Source organism: Ovis canadensis, chromosome 15 (assembly GCF_042477335.2).
Source record: "Ovis canadensis isolate MfBH-ARS-UI-01 breed Bighorn chromosome 15, ARS-UI_OviCan_v2, whole genome shotgun sequence".
In the NCBI taxonomy this organism is placed as follows: Eukaryota; Metazoa; Chordata; class Mammalia; order Artiodactyla; family Bovidae; genus Ovis; species Ovis canadensis.
Genome location: NC_091259.1, coordinates 71,972,025 through 71,991,695, shown reverse-complemented (window position 1 = coordinate 71,991,695; position 19,671 = coordinate 71,972,025). Strand labels below are relative to the sequence as shown.

Sequence of the window (19,671 nt, the reverse complement as noted above, 5' to 3'; positions counted from 1 at the left end):
CCCGTTTCTACATGTTGGCCGTGTGTTTTCTTAATGGCAAGGACCTTGTTTAACATAACTTCATGGTACTTAACACGTGTCCGACTCTTTTGTGACCCTATGGACTGTAGCCCGCCAGGCTCCTCTGTCCATGGGATTTCCCAGGCAAGAACACTGGAGGAGGTTGCCACTTCCTCCTCCAGGGGATCTTCCAAACTCAGGGATTAAACCCAAGTTTCCTGCATTGGCAGGCAGATTTTTTTTTTTTTTTAACCACTGAGCCACCAGGGAAGCCCAAGAGAGTTCTCTCTGTACTTAAATAATATTAACCTCTTCTCTTTCAAGATAAATTCTACACTATTTTGTCCCCTTGAGCAAACTCCAGAAGATAATGAAGGCCAGGGAAGCCTGGTGTGCTGCAATCCATGGGGTCACAAAGAGCTGGGCACAGTGTAGCTACTGAACAACAACCTTCACATTGTTATTTTGTAAGAAATTGTGTAACAAATATGAGACATTGCCCAGGGTAAAGTTTCTACATTTTATTTCAAGCTCTCCTCTTGTATAACTTTTGCATAGGTAATCCCAAATCTGTTTTCGAAGTGCTCACTCCACTGGAAATTCTCCCAATATTTGCTTTGGTTTCATCATATTCTTTTTAACTTGTCCAGCCACATGACAGTTGTTTTTCTTCGAAGATTATGTTTAGGCCCGGCCTGAGTTAAGAACCTGGGTTTGCTTTCTCTTTTTCTGATATAATTTGCATTCCTAAGATTAAGCACATCACTACCAGATTGCCTTCATTAAACACACTCGCATATATAAGAAGCCACATCCGTTCTTTCCTTAGTCTGAAGTTTTGTACTTTATCTGGCTTGCCAGCTCCGCGAAAGATTAACTGTAGTCAATTGGTTCGTTTTTCAGAGGGTTCCGTGGACTTGTTCTCCGTCAGTATATTTCTTCCTCTTTTTCTTTCTCCTCCATCACATAGAGCGCAAACACAGACAGGGCTTAGTTTGTATCTCCAGTCCTTAAGAGGACTATGGACTCCTTGGGGAATATATCAAAGGCAAGAGATCTACGGTCTTAGTCGTCTGTCATGGCTTTCTAGCCCCTTTACCAGAAAGATCTTTCTTTCTTTTTTGTCTGTGCTGGGCCTTTGCTGCCTTGTGCAGACTTCACTGCCCCTCAGCACGTGGGATCTTACTTCCCCCACCAGGGATAGAACCCACATCCCCGGCATGGGAAGGCAGAGTCTTACTCACTGGACCACCAGGGAAGTCTCTCTCTCTCTTTTTTAAAGGTGAAAATTACAAAACACATTTCAGTGTGTGTCTCTAAAAGATAAAAACATTTAATAAATATAACCACACTACCATTACCACATCAAAAAACTAACAATGATTTCATAATAGCAAATATCCAGGCAGTGTTCCTGATTTTCAATTGTTTCATAAGGTCAAATGTTTATTGATTTTTTTTAAAAATTACAAATAAATTCCACACATTGTGATTGGCTGATATGTCTTCTAAGTCTCTTTCAGTGTACAGGTTTCCCCTCCATCTCTGTTCCTTGTCATTCACTAACGAAACTCAGCTGTTTGTCCAGTAGCATTCCCACCACTGAATTTTGCTGAACAAATCCTTGCAGTGCAATTTAACATTCACAGGATTCTGGAATTTACTGGTAGGCATGCAGTTTCCCTGGTGGCTCAGACAGTTAAGTATCTGCCTGCCATGTAAGAGACCCGGGTTCAATCCCTGGAACAGGAAAACCCCCTGGAGAAGGGTCTGGCTACCCACTCAGTATTCTTGCCTGGAGAACCTCACAGACAGCCTGGCAGCTACAATCCATAGGGTAGCAAAGAGTCGGACACAACTGAGCGGCTAACACTTTTACTTTCATGCAGAGTTCTAGAGAATAGCAAGGAGAGATAAGAAGGCCTTCCTAAACGAGCAATGCAGAGAAATAGGGGAAAACAACAGAGTGGGAAAGATAGAGATCTCAAGAAAATTGGAGATATAAAGGGAATATTTCATGCAAGGATAGGCACAATAAAAGACAGAAGTGGTAAGGACCTAACAGAAGCAGAAGAGATTAAAAAGAGGTGGCAAGAATACACAGGAAAATTATACAAAAAAGGTCTTAATGACCCAGATTACCATGATGGTGTGGTCACTCTCCTAGAGTGAGACATCCGGCAGTACGAAATCAAGTGGGCCTTAGAAAGCATTATAACAAACAAAGCTAGTGGAGGTGATTGAATTCCAGCTGAGCTATTTAAAATCCTAAAAGATGAGGCTAGTAAAGTGCTGCACTCAATATGCCAACAAATTTGGAAAATTCAGCAGTGGCCATAGGACTGGAAAAGGTCAGTTTTCATTCCAATTTCAAAGAAAGGCAATGCCAAAGAATGCTCAAACTACTGCACAACTGCACTCATTTCACATGCTAGCAGGGTAATGCTAAAAATGCCTCAAGCTATGCTTCAGCAATAAATGAACCAAGAACTTTCAGATGTACAAGCTGGATTTAGAAAACAAAGAGGAACCAGAGGTAAAATTGCCAACATTCATTGGATCATAGAAAAGGCAAGGAAATCCAGAAAAATATCTATATGGTTCAACTCTCACATCCGTCCATGCCTGCTGGAAAAACCATAGCTTTGGCTATATGGACCTTTGATTGCAAAGTAATGTCTCTGTTTTTAATATGCTGTCTAGGTTTGTCATAGCTTTGACATCCTTTGAACCATAAAGAAGGCTGAGTGCCAAAGAGTTGATGCTTTTGAATTGTGGTGCTGGAGAAGACTCTTGAGAGACCCTTGGACAGTAAGGAGATCAAACCAGTCAATCCCAAAGGAAATCAACCCTGAATATTCACTGGAAGGACTGATGCTGAAGTTGAAGCTCCAATACTTTGGCCACCTGTTGCAAACAGCTGACTCATTGGAAAAGACCCTGATGCTGAGAAAGATTGAAGGCAAAAGGAGGAGGGGGGCATCAGAGGATGAGATGGTTAGATAGCATCACTGACTCAATGGACATGAATCTGAACAAACTCTGGGAGATAGAGAAGGACAGGTGAGTCTGGCATGCTGTATTCCATGTGGTCGCAAACAGTTGGACACAACTTAGTGACTGAACAACAGCAACAAATGTTTGATTCTTTTACACTTCAAGTCATCAAGTAACTTGAATATATTAAGATAAATCCCATATGCTCTTTTCCTCCAAGATACATTCCAGATAGTTTCCTAGATAACCTTTCCATTCAGTCAGTTCCCTGTCTTAAATTTCCCATTGTCATATTTGTTACTTTTTAAATTAAAAAAAAATTGTTTAATTTACAATGTTGTGCTGGTTTCTTCCATACAACAAGGAGAACTCAGCGATAAGTAAATATATACATATGTGTGTGTTTTCAGTCGTGTCTGACTCTTTGCAATCCCATGGACTATAGCCTGTCAGGCTCCTCTGTCCATGGAATTTTCCAGGCAAGAATATTGGAGTGGGTTGCCATTTCCTTCTCCAGGGGATCTTCTCTACCCAGGGATTGAACCCGTCTCCTGCATTGGCGGGAGATCGGGAGATACTTTACCACTGAGCCACCTGGGAAACCCCTTAGCTTCATACAGGTAATGTATATTTATTGAAAATTTTCTTTACCAACAATGGTGAAATCAAGACCCAAACTACAAAACATGATGGCAATTGATGCTTATAAAAAATAATGCGAAGGGTTATGTTTCACAGATTTGTGCAAACTTCTTTCAAATCTCAGTCTGTCCTTTTATCAAAGAGGAGATCACAGCATCTGTTATTCCTTGTGATTTAATAGTTTTTTTTAAAAAATGCATTCCATTGACAAAAAAGAAAAGCTTTGCTTCCAAACAGCACTAGTCTTTAAAGTGAATTTTCCCCAACATAAATATAGAAAATAGCCTGTATGGAGCACATTCGGCTTGGTCAGAACTCCTCCCCCCCACCCCCCTCCAACAACATTTAGATGTCGCCTGATGCAAGCGCAGCCTGGGAGGTCTGAATATATACATATGCCCCCTCCCTCTTGATCCTCCCTCTCCCCTTCTCCATCCCACCCCTCTAGGTCCTCACAGAGTTCCAGGCTGGGCTCCTTGTGTTATATAGCCGCTTCCCAGTCGCTACCTATTTTAGGGTTAATTTTTTATGGAGGCACAGAACAAAATGATTTTGAAAAAAGAAAGAAAACCCGATTAAAAAAAAAACTTGGCCGAATTTATTTCCTCTAAATGTCCATTAGAGGGCGACATTTGCTTTGCTATTATATTTCCCCTAATAAGATTTAAATCGCATCAAATTTCTTTTCACACTTTTAAACAAATTGAATATCCTTACCTACTTTGACTTCCTATCTCTATTAGAAGATGTAGTCACATCTTGTGTCCTCTTGATTTGGTCCCTGCGGACTCAGCATCGTTCATTAGTATCAATACTTCCAGCCTTGACGCCATTCCCAGTTGTAACCACCAGGCGGCGGTATTGCATAAATAAAGATGAGCTGGAAGGCAAAATTAAGCCAAAACTGCCAAAGCAAAAGGAGTTTCACCGGGAAAGGGCAATTAATTTAAGAAGCAGAGAGAGAAACCAGACATTTCTAGTTCGTATGCAACTCACGGCCCAAGGTCAAAACCCTGTGAGATATAGTACAAAGCAGCTATTCAAGAGCGCAGGAGGAGGCTGACCTGGGGGAAATGCTTGCACAATCTCCTCCTTGCTTTTGTGGCTCCACAGGAGGAGGCGTGTCCACGTTCGTGCACGTGTCTGTGAATAGTTACAGGACAGTGGCGGGCCAGGGTGGGACCGGGCATGGATCTGCTGGATACCGCCTCTGGACAAGTGCATAAGACAGGTTTACAACGGTGCTGCTTGGAGGTCAGCTCTCATTTTACCCCGGAAGGAAAGCGAGTCCTGAGCCGAGCAGAGAGCTCGCCTGAGGGCACACCGTTAGGAAGAGGTGCGTTCAGCCAGGTGTTCCAAGCCCAGGCCACAACTAAGGACGTTTTTCATTTTCGCACACCCATTACGCACGTGTGTAATACACTCCCCTCCCCCCCCCCTCCAGCACACACACTCGGACACGAAGCACAAGAAGGACCCAACACAGCAAGCGGCGTTGTACAGTTTAACAGGAAAGTCACCGACTCTTGCAAATCTGATCAGTTACGGCCTTCTCCCAGGAGTAGCACTCAGACTACTGCGTGTGTAATATTTCAAGTGGCGTGGAGAGGTGAGGGCGGAATCGCAGCCCTCTGGAGGCTGTCCATTTATCAGATGCCAGATTAAGAAGAATTTCTATTCTGATTGGAGCCTAGAAAGCAATGTAAAGAAAACCAGACGGATTTGGAAAGAGAAGCAAACAGGGGCAAACTCCTCGCTCCAAATACAACTGGAGTTTCGTCTCGGGAAAGGGGGAGGGGCTTGGCAGAAATTCTTGAGAGAGGTGGGGCGTCTGACTTGGGTCCCCTCCCCCAGGCCTCGGTCCTCTCCCCTAGTCCCAACCCTTTTGCTCCCCTACCCTTACTCGACTCGCTGGCTTTTGGTGTTCGGCACCAAAAGGGTTTGAAAAGGAGCTGCGGAAGCCCAAAGCCTGGACGGCGGGAAGGTGGCAACACACAGTGGCTTTTCCTTTACCTCTTTCTTTAATTCGTCAGCTCGCGAGCCTAACGTTTCGATCCCCCTTTTCCCAGCCGCCAGGTCGCTCATTCGCCATCTCCTTCCCCCTCCTCCACCGAGCCCTCGGCGGCTCCTCCAGACCCTCGGCCTCCAGCCCCGCCTCTGCCGGCGCTGGGTTTCACGGGCGGCGGAGTGAAATCAGCAAAGTGACCGCCCCTCTGGGAGATCATTGGTGCAGCCCCTGCCCGTCGCGGCCGATGATTGGTGGGCCGCCCGGGTTATTTGCATGCCGGCAGCAGCCCAGTACCCAGCTGTGCGGGCGGCTGGCTCCGCGCAGAAGTTTGCAGAGAGCTTTCTCGCAGGTCTGTCCCGGACTCGCACAACCCCGGGAGCCGCCTCCTTCGATCGCCGCCGCCCTGTTCTCTCGGGATCCCTTCTCTGCGGAGGATAGACGCTCTGCTTCAGGGAAGTTGAGGTGGACCAGGGGGATTGCGGAGGAGGAGCAACGGAGGATCGTTCCAGTGACAGCTCGGAGTCGGGACGCCGGGAGCGTGGGGCTCTGGCCGCCGCGAATCTCGCCCACCTTCCTGCGGCCGCCGGGTAGGCGGGCGGGCGATGCGGCCGCCGAGCCCCGCGGTGCCGAGAGAAAGCAGGGCGCCCCGGAGAGCCTAGAGCTTGTTTCTGCCCACTTGGGGAAGGGCTCATGGAGTTGTGAGCGCCCCTCCCTCGGCGAGGCCGCCCCGGGCAGGCTCCCCATGGCCGGGACGTACAGCTCCACTTTGAAGACGCTGGAGGACTTGACCTTGGACTCCGGGTATGGGGCCGGGGACTCGTGCCGCTCGCTCAGCCTCTCGTCCTCCAAGTCCAACTCGCAGGCGCTCAACTCTTCGGCGCAGCAACACCGCGGGGCGGCCTGGTGGTGCTACTCCGGCTCCATGAACAGCCGCCACAACAGCTGGGACACGGTGAACACGGTGCTGCCCGAGGACCCCGAAGTGGCCGACCTCTTCTCGCGCTGCCCGCGCCTGCCCGAACTGGAGGAGTTCCCCTGGACCGAGGGAGACGTGGCCCGGGTCCTTCGCAAAGGTGCCGGCGGCCGGCGACAGCCCCTGTTCTCCGCCGAGGCGGTCAGGCGCCTGGCGGGGCTGCTCCGCCGGGCGCTCATCCGGGTGGCCCGCGAGGCGCAGCGCCTGAGCGTGCTGCATGCCAAGTGCACCCGCTTCGAGGTGCAAAGTGCCGTGCGCCTAGTGCACAGCTGGGCACTGGCCGAGAGCTGCGCGCTGGCCGCGGTCAAGGCCCTGTCCCTATACAGCATGAGCGCGGGCGACGGGCTGCGCCGGGGCAAGTCTGCGCGCTGCGGCCTCACCTTCTCAGTGGGCCGCTTCTTTCGCTGGATGGTGGACACCCGCATCTCCGTACGAATCCACGAGTACGCGGCCATCTCGCTCACCGCCTGCATGGAGAATCTGGTGGAAGAGATCCGGGCCAGGGTGCTCGCCAGCCAGAGCCCCGACGGCGGAGGGGCCGGAGGCGGGGAGGTGTCCGCTGAGGCCCTGGAAATGGTCATCAACAATGACGCCGAGCTCTGGGGCGTCCTGCAGCCCTATGAGCATCTCATCTGCGGCAAGAACGCCAATGGTAAGCGCGTGGGCTCTGGGCCCGTGGACTGGGTTGGAGGGAAGTCCAACCTGGGCTACGCAGGGGGTGAATTTCCTAGGACCAAGGAGAGTCAAGACCTGAGAGAAAGCGTTTGGTCTTTGGGTAGTGGAGTTCATTAAAGAGTCTTTTCCGAGGTGGTTCTTTCGGCGACTGACTTTCGGAGGGGAAAGTAGTGGTTGATCTGCTTCCTGTTGTGCGTCGTGTTGTCGCCGTTGGGGGCCATTCACTGATTGAACCTCTTGATGAAGCCATCCCTGAACCTCTCTCGGAATGCCTTGCGGCCCTCCCCCCTGCTTGATGGGTCTGTAGTTGGCCTCTCTCCCCGACCACTGGGTGGATGGTTCGGTCCTAGTTCTGTCGAGTACAGTAGAAGCAACCAGAGGGTCTGGGCTGCAAAGTCCTGGCTGAGTGGGGTGGAAGGAGGGGAAGTGGATGCCTGGGACCTGGCCTGCCGCCTTGAGCTTTGCTGGGTTGAAGGCTGCCTTTCAGGGCCCTCTGGGGAAGGTGGAGTGGTAGTGGTGGGTTCTTGACTCTGAGCCCGGGATGATGGAACATGGTGACTTCTGAATCCCCTTCCCAGAAAGGGAATCGCATGCCAGTTCCCAGACCTGACTTTCCAAGCTGTCACCAACCAAGTGAGCAATTAATTAAAACCCTATGTTGTATTAAGTGCATGACCTTCTAGACTTTGATGAAAGAAAGGATGACCCCATAGTCATCAACCAAGCCTAGGGGGAAGAGGGATGGGGGTGGGCAGACAGCATGGTGTCAGGTGCCAGAAAGAAACTATCTGGGTAGTTGCGTTTCTCTGAAAGAGGACATAGCTTCAGTGCAAAGAGTGGTAGGGAAGCACTTGACCTTTTCACTGGAAAGGTTATGGTGTGACCTGGGTTCAACAGTAAACTTGCCTACCAGACTCCAACTTCAGGAGTCAGCAAACCATCAGTTCTCTAGAATGCTACTTTGGCTAAACATCCTTACAGTCTGATCGGAGGGCCATTTTAGAGGCTGCTTTCAATGGCAAATAAGTAGTACAGAGGAAGAGGCCAGGTGGGTATGGAAAAGATATAAAGGGAGTCGTATTTAAGTGTGTTTTACATAATCATAATAGCTAAAATCTTAAATTAGCACTCAACAGAGTGTCAGTCACTGTTTCTATAAACTTAAGTAATCCCAGCCACCCTATTAGGTAGGTACCTATAGTATTATCCCCATTAGATAGATGGGGAAACTGAGGTACCCAGCAGTCAAGTAATTAACCCAAGCTTACACGGATATTAAGTGACAAGAATTTGAACCCAGGCAGGCTCCAGAGTTCAAGCTTTTAGCCCCCAGAGGAGAGGAAGCAGCTTTGTTTTCATTGATCCAATTTCCAAGGGGAGCAGTTGACATGTAAAGACTTCATTTTGAAGACAGTCTGTCTCTACCAGCATGGCTGACTTTGACTTTCTTGGGTTTTGTTTTTAATTCTGGCACAACTGGAAGGAGATGCCAGGAATGGCAAGAAGAGCATTTGCCTTTTAATTTTCCTCCTCTTAGGTCAGAGTTGAGGTCAGTCCAGAATCTCAGCTGATGATGTCATAGCTGATAATTGTGCTTTGCCCTGCAGGTTTGTGGCATCAGCACAGGGAACACAGGCTCCAGGAGAGGAAGTGGAGGGCAGGGGGATTTCCATACGGTTGTCAGAGCCCCGGGGAAGCAGTCTGAACTTTTGGCTGAGGGGAGGCCCAGTCTGAACTCAAAGAAGGAAGACTCCTAGGAGAAAAAAACAAGGCCCTAAGGTGGATAATAGGTGACAAACAAATAAAACATCCCCTTCACACAGAACTGGTGCCCCTCAGGCTGAGAGACTTCTCGGTTTTTCTAACTGTAAATTGAAGCTGTTAAGAGCAGCTGCCTCCTCGGGGCCCTCTGAAAATTCAGCATGTGAGAAGTGGCTGGAACACAGGTGTCTTCTGTGAACGGGCTTATGTCTTATCTAGGGTCATCACTCCTTGGGATTTTCTTTACAGGCTGGGGTTTTGACCCCGTGATTTGACCTCTTCCCCTCCATCCCGCACCCCAAACAATCCTTCTTAAGCCATGTAGTTGAGACAGCAAGGCTCTTGTGTGACAGACAACACATCTCCAGGATGCCCAGAGCACTCGTGTCCCTCTGCTCACTTCTCAGTCCCCAGGGAGCTCTCCAGCGAGACAGGTGAGCATCGCTTCCCCTGAGTAATATGGATGCTCATTTTTTATACATGAAAACCCGAGGGTGGCCCCAGTAAACGATAACCAGGCTCATTTATTAAGTCCCTTTAGACAAAGTGAAATGAATGTCTAGTAGAGAGGCTATGAATTACTAATGCCTGAGAGCTGACATCAGAGGGAAGCACAAACTGCTTAGGAAAGAAGTGGAGAGATCCTAAACCTTTGTTGTACTGAAATAAGCCAAGGCCAGCTAGGTTACCGTCTACACAGCTGAAGTCTAAGTGGCAAATGGCCGCACACGGGAGAGTTGCTGGCTCACAGTCTTGTCCTGCTGGTCTTCCCTTCAAATTATATATTTATTGTTGTTATGCCTGCTAATTATACAGCAAGGGCACACGCATCTGAGTCAGCTATATAGGGCTCTTAAACTTTTAATGTCTTCCAGCCGGGAATTCAAGAACCCTAATCCATCTAGTCCAGTCCATTACTCAGAGTACTGGGCAGATATGGTTTTGCTCAACCCAGGATGGATGATAAAAGTTCTATGGCGTTTATAAAACATGATCTCAGCTTCATAGAGCAGCAGGAGTTATGTATCGCTTGCTCATTTAGTATCGATGTGCCTGTTCCCAGGGCAGTGTCATTAAGTGATGCTATCTTCGTGGCTTCCTTAACAGAGGTAGAGAAACCGCTTTAATAGAGTGGTATTTATAAACAGGGAGCTGGCAGAAAATAGGAGCTTCTCTCATCCACACCTCCCTTCTTCCCTCCCTCGCTCATTGTTGTATGTCATTTTGATGCTGAGCATCGCTTGGGGTTTCTCCCTGGCCATTTTTCTTACTAAATGTTCACGAATGTCCATGGCCTTGGAGATAATTTCCTTCCATTCGGAGATGCTGGTTAAATGATAGGGTTTTGATGAAAATATTCCTACTCCAAAACAGTAACCAGGATGTACATGAAAGGTGCTCCTTCATAATGGTAAGGAGCGAAAACTTTGGAATCGCAGTAAGGATTTGAAGCTCACCTCTGCTATTTCTATGAGTGACCTGGGCCATATTTCTTAACCATTCTAAGCCTCAATTTTGTTATCTGTAAAATGGGAGATAATAACAGCACTTAACTCCTTAGGTTGGTGTGAGGACTGGATGATATCATAGATTTAAAGACTGAATCACATAGTAAATGCTTAATAGTTGCAGTTCATTCAACAAATATTTATTGACCACTGACCCTGTCTGCACCACTATTAAAAGTACTGAGGATTAATCGGGGGAGGGGGAGGGTCCTCCTCTCATGAAGCAAACTAATGGAGGAGACAAGGAAAAAGTGAACAAATAGGGATTTACTTTTAGCAGTAAAAGTAATGGGATCGCATGACTGGGACTAATTTAAATGATGGCCAAGGAAGGCCTTTCTGAAATTTCATTAGGAATAGATAATATATCAATATTATTGTCTAAGGATCTCAAAAGAAAAAGTGAGGACCTTTCTGAATTATTCACTTACTTCTCAGCTGAGGCAAATCCCAACAATCTCATTTGCAGCGGAGAAATGAAAGGGCTGCGTCTAGAAAGCTCTTCTAGTTGCAGGACTCATTTAACACCGAGCTTATAGGATGGGTTTCCATCGTGATAATCAACTCCAGGAGCAAGGGTTAATTGAGCCGCTAGTTGCTGTTTAATCAGTTTCCACACCTGCGTAGTTTGGGGAGGGGGAGCAGCTACCCTCCTTTTTAACTGTTTTATTGAAGCCAAGAGAGCTAGTAAACCTGAAACAAAGCAAGCTTGTGGAAATGCAGGCTTTTTTTCCTCCCCCTTGAATGCCTGAGAAATGCAACCCAGCTTTAAGTTGTTAGAAGAACAAGGTGGGGTTGTTCCGCCTTCTCCAGGAGTTTTAGCTGCCTCCACATCAACTGAAGGGCCACCTCTCTGTGAATTTCCTCAGCACCCAGGGCAGATTCCTGGATCGTTTCCTGCGTGTGTTGCTCCTATCACTCTGTGGGCTCATGGGCATCCGTGCCTCCCGTGTGCCTCCCATGGGGTCTGGCACACAGCGACACTCCAGGAGTGGCAGTCAGACAAATGACTGATCCCACCATACAAAATGTTTAATTCCAGAAACTGCATTTGAAATCATTTGACCCCCTCAAAAGACTCTTCCCCGCTTTCTACCGTGCCTGAGAACGTCAAGTTCTCTGTGAAGAGAGGCAGCATTTTGGAGGGCACCCAAACCATGGGGACATCATTCAATCTTTTGATCCTCTAATCTCGAGCAGGGTTCCCTACACTGTGATGAGTCGGTGTAAATAGGGATTTCGGGTCACGAGGGCTTCCTTCAGTGTGCAGCACCCACAGTGGGGGTTTCACAGCAGCCGTCTAACTGGCCACAGATAGATCCACGGGAAGACTGAGTTCAAAGAGGCACTCCGTTCCCCTAAGAATAGCAATACCAATCCCATCTTGCCTGCAGAGCTTCCCTAGAGGGCAGTCTGTGGATGACTGTTGCTCAGAGGGCTTCCCAGGTGGTTCAGTGGTAAAGAACCCACCTGCCAATGCAGGAGACCCAGGTTCGATCCCTGAGTCAGGAAGATCCCCTGGAGAGGGAAATGGCGACCCCATTCAGTATGCTTGCCTGGAGAATCCCATGGACAGAGGAGCCTGGTGGGCTACAGGCTATGGGGTTGCAAAGAATCGGGCACGACTGAGTGAGCATAGCTCAGCACTGCTGAGAAGAGGCTGCATCTGTGTTGTACCTCATCTGCCTCCAATCTGAGGATGGCACTAAGGCATTCAACTACCTCCTCATCCCAGGGAGGCATGGACAGTGTCTCCGGTCTGAAGTAAGCCAGGGACGCTGGGCTGAGAATCTTCAGGCTGGTCCTTGTCCCATTTCCCCATCAGTACCTGTCCTTCCCCCAGCTGGGGCTGTGGGCGAGTGCTCTATCTGTTTCCACACTCCTCCAGCTGTAATAACAGGCCTGACCTCTGCACAGCTCAGAAACCTTTTCATCTGGGATCTTGCCCGCTGCCTATAAAAACCCATCGAGTGGGATGCTCTTTCACAGAAGGGTCTCTGGGAACCCAGGATTCACAGCTTGGTAATGGCCGGACCAGGGCCAAGCCCCATGTCACTCACGCCCTAGGCCTGTGCTTCTTCTGTGAAGAGTCCCAGAAACAAAGATAGAGAGGGACAGGGCAGTATTTGCCCCTCTGCCAGTGGAGGCGAGGGCCAGACTCACAGACTCAGTGGTACCTATCGTAGATCTTACTTGTTAATGGCCTGCTGTGTCTAGGCACTTTACATCCTTTAGGCCAGAGAATCTTCACAACCAAGGTGAAAACCAAGCATCAAGGCCCAAGAGTGGATCTCCCTCCAGAGGATGTGTTATGCTGTTTAAACGCTGCTTGCTGGTGGGCCCAGAGTGTCCCGCAGGTGGCATCCATTTTAAGATGCTTTTATTGCTACTTCGAGGGCCTTACAAGTGTCAGCAGCTGAGTGATCAACAAGCTCAGCTGAATGGAAAAGCTGCCGCCTCCATCTTCCAAGAGCGGGGAGAACCAGCTTGGAGGAGGACACTCAGCAGGAGAGAACCCAAAGGGAGCCCATGTTTAGGCCACTGGCCTCAGGACACTCAACTCATTTGCTCTGGAGCCGGCAGAAAGTCTTCTGTGAAGGGGCCTTTGATTCCTCCGAGTCCCTACAGTGTTGAGCCGTTGGTGAAACCTCAGAGCCGGGAGCACAGGCAGAGAAGGAATCGGCGTAGCAAGAGCGGAGATGCTTCAGCTTTGAAGTCTGAGCTGGGCCCCAAATTGCCTTGCCTCTTACCAGGGCCTGGAGCAAGTCACTTCAAGTCCCCGACTCTAAAGCGCAGGGCCGGCTCTCATCCACAGGCGGTTATGCCCCGTGAATACACACTGCTCCCAGGACGTCAGAGCTGACGCTGGGTTGAGCGTTGAGAACTTGCCCAGGGTGGGGCGGCCTGGGTGTCATTCCTGGCGTCCTCCCTTGTGAGTTGCGTGATCCCAGGCAGGGTCACTGCTATGCCTTGGTTTCTTCCTCCGTAACAGGATTTGGATCGCATCGCTTTTTTTTTAAATTTTTTTATTTTGGCCTCACTGAATCTTGGTTGTGGTGCACGGGCTTTTCTCTAGTTGCTACACGTAGGGGTTTCTCTAGCTGTGACACAAGGGCTTTGTTGCTGTGCAACATTTGGGATCTTTGTTCCCCGACCAGGGATCAAGCCTGCATACCCTGCCTTGAGAGGCGGATTCTTAACTGCTGGACCACCAGGGAAGTCCCTGGACTGGGTACATTGTGTTGCAGGGCTGAATTGTGCCCTGAAGTATAGTTAGCAGCATCCCAGCCCCCACCCACTAGATGCCAGTAGCATCCTCCCTGCCCCACTCTCCCCACCCCAGCTGGCCAGTTGTGACAATCAAAAATGCCTCTAGACACTGACAGATGTCTGTTAGGGGGGGCAGAATTGCCCCTGGTTGAGAAATACTGCTCTGTAGTAGAGCTGAAAAGAGTACACAATTCGTAGGATGTTTGGGAGGATTTACTAAAGGTCTCTGTGAGGGACTTTGCACTGGGCCTGCACATAAAATAGTCATTCTAATCACTGTTACATTTTTTTGCAAACTGTATTGCATGCACCAGTTGAGTTCACTTTTTGCTGAAGTGGGCATTAGTAGTGGAGGGGAGGACCGTGACCCAAATCCCAGGGTGACAAGGATGAGTCACACAGCCTTCCTGGGTGACTAATCGGGAGGAGGAAGTTATGGAATCTGGAAAAAGCACCTTTGCACCCTGCTCAGTTATGGCTCCTCTTGCCCTCAAGATGAAGCGGGCTGGCAGTGAGAGCCGACCCTCCCTCTGAGCTCAAGGCTGACCCTGCCGGGAGGACAGTGATGGCACAGACTCAAAGCTGGGCTCATTCTGCTGGGGAGTCACTGCTATGTGTCTGGGACCCCGCCTCGTGCAGCTGCCAAGCGCTGAGCCACAGGACAGCAGGTGTTTTGTGTTTGCCGGCCTGTCATGTAAACATACTTTGTGGTCTTCTTGCTTGTTTTAAAAAAGGCCTAAATGGTTTTGCAACTTTGGCGGTAGGCTTGGAGCAGCTTCCCGAATTGGGAGGAGAAGCTTCAGAAACACCACCCCGAGTAAGCCTGAGGAATGCCACGCCGGCCTCGTTAATCAGCTGCTTGCCGAGCGCCAGCTACATCCAAGGCCACGGAGACAGATGGGAGGAGGATGGGAATGGATCTTGCCCGTCAAGAAGTTTAGAATCTATAGTAGAGATGGCAGGGGGCTTGCCTGGTGGTCCAGACGGTAAAGAATCCTCCTGCAATGCAGGAGACCTGGGTTCGCCCCTTGGGTTCAGAAGATTCCCTGGAGAAGGGTATGGCTACCCACTCCAGTATTCCTGCCTGGAAAATCCCAGGGAGAGAGGAGCCTGGCGGGTTACAGCCCATGGGGTCGCAGAGTCAGGCATGACGGAGTGACCACACACGCCGGGAAAGCAAAGCATGTCCATGGATCCTTCCAAGGATGTTTAGGGTCCTTACATTCAAATGACAGATGATGCTAAAGCCACATCTTCCCCACTGCCCATCAGGGGTGTTTTTCACGAGCCATTTCACTTAATCCTCCCAAGCCGCTCTGTAAGACAGATATACTGTCCCCCTCATAGGTGGGGACCTTGAAGCTTTGGGTGCCTGCAGAGCTCAAAGGGGACAGGTGAGCCCTGGCTGGGTGGGAGCGAGGGAGTCGGGGCTGTTCTGTGGAGGATGTGGCATGTGGTCCAGGGGCACTTGGGGGGGCTGGGCTGTGACAGGGAAGGGGAAGTGGTGCTGAGAGCATGCAGGCTTCCAGGCAGAGGGAACAGTGTGAGCAAAGACCTGGAAGCCAGTGTGTGTGTGTTGGAAAAGTGACCCTCTTTGGCTGGAAGGTTCAGACGCATGACGAGGAGGAGCAGGGCAGATAACACAGCAGAGAAGAAAACTTTCCCACATCTTTTATCCAGATGTTAAGGAGCCTGCCAGAGCTCAGGAAGAGAGTTTTCCAAAACTCATTTTTATAATTCAGAAATGGAGTGTGTCTGCTCCCCAGCGCATCGTAACCACAGCCTCAGACCTCCCATTACCCCTCTTGTTGATTGAAAGCTTGACCTCAGAAACGGCCCCCGGCCTCTGTCCTAAGACTACAAGTAAGGAAAGAAGACGTTTACCCCAGCAGACCTGGGCTGAGAGGGCCTGAAGAGCGAGGCTGCCGTCAACTTTACTTCCCTCATGCAATTTGACTTCTGACCTGGCATTTCTTGCGAGGCCCTGAATGTAGCATTTCAAGCCAGAGCAGTCCCAACAGGGCATGAAGATTGGGGCTGGCACACCTGTTAAATGAGGCTGTTGGCCTGACTTTTGCCAAGGCAGGATTCTCAAACGTGGAAGCAGCGAGGGAAAGAAAACAGGATAAGAGGGTCCCAGACTTTAGATTTGGGCTTGGTATGTTCAGCTTCCAGTTTGGACCATATCATTTTGAAAACAACAGCTCAATTCTGAGAGATTTAGTCACCTTCTCATTCTTGCTGAAGGTGTTTCCAGAGCACTGATAATCAAGATTTCAGGAGTCCTGTTAACTGTTTGATATTGTGGAACCATCTTTGAGCTCAGTGCCACCTGCACTGAACTCCCTAGAGTCCACCTGAATTCCGCTGACAGTAGTAAAATGAGATAGGTCATCAATGGCTTAGCCCATAACTCGGGTGTTAGACCTTTTCCTGACCCCAGTGTTATAAAGGAATTTGTCACTTGGAAAAGAGAAATCTCATGAATATTTTGCTACACACACACAATCATTTATGGTTAATGGTTTCAGCCCATTGTTTTCTAAAACTGAGCTAGGCAAGAGGTTAGGGGTAGGGGGTGGTCAGGTCCATGATGAAAAAATTACATAGGAAAGCTGAATTTGGAAGTACCAGAGGTAGAAGGTTAGGGGTAGGGGGAGATTAAAGAGGACCACAAGGAGAGTGAAACAGTTCTTTTAGTGCATGAAAATTGTCCCTAAAATTGAGGCAGCAAAATTTTGTTGAAATTTTTACAGCTTTTCTCCTGTATCTTTTAAGATAGTGAAAGCATTATTTGCAGTGAGGAGAGCTGTTCATGAACACGCGTTTTTCACAGACCAAGCAAGTGTATATGCGCAAGCATCGTGGACCGTCTGGTTCAGAGTGAAGGCTGTGAATCCAGAAAATTCTGGGTTGGAGCTTGGCCTCTCCATGACCTGGAGTGAATCACTCCATCTTCTTGGCTCTCTGTTACTTATCTGTGGCGTGAAGAGGTTGGACTAGATTCTCCAAGGGCCCCTCTGTCTCCGATAATGTTCCTAGACCCCACGTGGATCTTGTGAAGTCACTTTCCCAAGGTCGAGCCCTGTAATTAGTATCCTTGGGAAAGAAATGGCCTGGGATGGGGCTGGCCAAGCTCTCGAAAAGACGGCCCGCATAGTAGGACCAAACACCATCCTTTTTATATTAGGATTAACTGTGATTACTCTGCTTAGAGTTTTTCTTCCCCCACTTTCTTCAGAAGGTGAGTTCTGTCTACTCTTGGCCGACGCACCCCTCCAGCGCTCAGCAGCTGCGTCCAGGTCCTGGCTGGCCTGCTGGGTGGTGGGATCAGCCCGAGGTGACTTCATGCAGCCGCTGTTTGCAGCCCGCCTACCCGGCCTCAGATATTTATAGCAGGGAGCAGCTAGGAAAAAAAAAATTAAATATGCTACACCCTTCTTTATACTGTGTGGGACAGAGACAGGCATTGTGAGGAATTTAGAAGGCAGGGCAGTATAATCCAGCAAGATATTTTTAAATGCTATTTGTTGCAGTTGGCAGGGCCGGTTCTTCAAAGGGAGGGAAAGTGAGAGTAAGTGAGGATGACAGGCTGCCAAGAATTCTGAAATTGAGACGGGCAGCTCAGCACCCCAAGGGTACAGGTTCTGAACCCTGATTTCCTTCAGTCGCAGAGTTTGAGCAGGGCTTGGGGAGGTCCCCACCAGAGCCGGGTGAGTGGGGCGGCTTGTCCTTCTCCCTACCCAGCCCGTCTACTCTAGGAATTCCCAAGTTCAAGGTGAATCAAATGTGCTGGAGAAGTAGCAGTCGTGGCTGAAAAAGAGTGGCTCCTGTGAAAAGAGAGACCCGGTGCTGCTGCTTTAACTCATTTCAGCAGCCGGGAAAACCACGTTGTGCATGGGGACACCATTTGGAAGCAAGTTGCTCGCAGCTGTTCTCCTGGATGTGCGATCTCTCCAGGACGAGTCAGGCAGGCCAGGGCTGTGCCGGGACCCAGTTCAGTAGCAGGTGAGAGGGCCTTCGGGGTAGAGCTCTCCCTGGAAAGATGACAGAGACGCGCCCCCCCCACCCCCGCCGCCACCCCCCCGCCGCCACCACCTGTCCCGCGGATACTTGTAACCATCCTGGGAGAAGCTGCCGTGGTTTCTACTGTGCTGGTCTTACAGGATGCAGGGTGGTTATGGTGGGAGGGTCTGGGGACTGGGATCCAAGGAGAGGCTAAGAGTTCAGTTTCAAGTGCATCAACTTTTTTGTTCAGCATATATATATTGAGGACTTCCTGTGTGCAGTGTTGGAACAAATGAATATGAGAGACTCGAAGGAGGGGAGGGTGCAGGCCCAGCGGATCATGAGGAGGAGGAAAGCCTGCTGGAGGAGACCCGGTGAGGCCTGCCAGGCTGGGGAAGGCAGCTCTGAGCAGAGGGAGCAGCAAGTGTGGGGTGAGGCCCTGGAGGCCAGCGGGACACGTGACAGGAGCCGGGTGTATACGTATTAAGGAGACGTGATCAGAGACGGGAGGGAGGGAGTGGCCAGCCAGGTAGGGCCTTGGAGGCCACTGCGTGGCACCTTGGCTTCCAATTCTAAGTCTGCTGGGAGCCCCTGGAGGGGCCGAGGCCCAGGAATGACATGGTGTGATGTACGTTTTAACTAACAAGATCACACTCTCTGCCGTGTTGGATATGAACTGTAGTGTCAAGCAGGGGCTTGGCATGACTGCTCAGGACCCTTTGGCGATGATCCAGGTGAGAGGATGGTGGCTTGGGTGTCAGTGGAGGAGGTTATTGATGGCTGTTTTGTTTGTTTGCTTTTTAAGATTTTTTTTCATGCGGGCCGTTTTCAAAGTCTTTATTGAATTTGTTTTGATAATGCTTCTGTTTTACGTTTTGGGTTTTTGGCTGCAAGGCATGTGGGATCCTAGCTCCCCAACCAGGGACTGAACCCATACTGCCTGTATTGGAAGGCGAAGTCTTAACCCCCGGACCTCCAGGGAAGTCCTTGGTGGAGCATTCTGAAGTCCGAGCCAGCGGGACTTGCCAATAGCTTGGATGTGAGGGATGAGTGAGGAATCCATGTGACCCCCCAGGTGTATGGTCTGAGCAACTGAAAGAGTGGCCGTGGATTGAAATGGGAACAGCTCTGTACGGAAGAAGCAGGGCTGAGCCAGAGACCCAAGTGTGGTTTTGGTTGCTTGTCTCAAACTTTATACAGAGAGAGATCAAGCAGGAGGTGGCCTCCTGTCTCCTTGACTGGAGGAAAGGCCACCGTGAACATCTTTAGTTACTATGGATTGACACGTTGCCCTCCTTTGCCTTCCCCGAGGATAGGCCCTGCGCAGCAGGGCCGGTTAGGACGTCAGGCAGTGGAGATTTAATTTTCAGTCTTATCATTCCTTGGTTGATGGCCTTAAGATGGCCCCCCTAAATTTTGCCTTCTAGCTTCTTCGCAGGCAGCCAGCAGCCTTTAATGAAGATCGTCAGGTCCATTGTCTCCTGTCGTTAGTGTGAGGTCTGTTTAATTAGGCCCAGTTGTTCTGTGGATTGCTGTGACTTTGAGCATGTGTCCTTCAGTTCTGGGAAAGCGAGCTTCCATTTCCAAGCAGCTTTGGATTCCTGGGGGTCAAGTCTGGGTCAGAAATTTAGCTGGAAAGAGAACTGTTGGGGGTGATTTGAGAGGGCACAGGGGCCCGGAGGGGTCTCAGAAAGGCCTTGGGAGCAACCAGGTGTCAGTGAGACGATTTGACCCCTGCTGCTCAGATGACACCGGTGGCTAAGAGATGGAACCTGAGAGTTACCACTGCCTGATAGCCAACTGGTTACTTCATCTCTGAACCTCAGTCT

The 19,671-nt window shown here is 49.7% G+C and overlaps 1 protein-coding gene and 1 long non-coding RNA gene across 3 annotated transcripts in view; one reads left to right on the top strand and one right to left on the bottom strand.

Moving 5' to 3' along the window:
- Positions 1 to 506: 506 nt before the first annotated feature.
- Positions 507 to 5,814, bottom strand: LOC138420974 (uncharacterized). 2 transcript variants are annotated; one of them, XR_011249394.1, is made up of 5 exons: positions 5,653 to 5,814; positions 5,164 to 5,329; positions 4,704 to 4,849; positions 4,357 to 4,519; positions 507 to 1,316 (listed from the first exon to the last, which is right to left on the bottom strand). It is a non-coding gene; the product is annotated as an uncharacterized lncRNA (long non-coding RNA). The 2 variants fall into 2 exon arrangements; XR_011249395.1 differs by having other exon boundaries at positions 4,357 to 4,543; positions 5,653 to 5,804.
- A 135-nt stretch (positions 5,815 to 5,949) lies between these two features.
- ABTB2 (ankyrin repeat and BTB domain containing 2) overlaps positions 5,950 to 19,671 on the top strand; it is a 186,515-nt gene continuing 172,793 nt past the window's right edge. Inside the window, exon 1 of the mRNA XM_069554715.1 lies at positions 5,950 to 7,272. Within this exon, the coding sequence (XP_069410816.1) occupies positions 6,390 to 7,272 (883 nt within the window). The 5' untranslated portion in view covers positions 5,950 to 6,389. The remainder of the gene's footprint in view (positions 7,273 to 19,671) is intronic.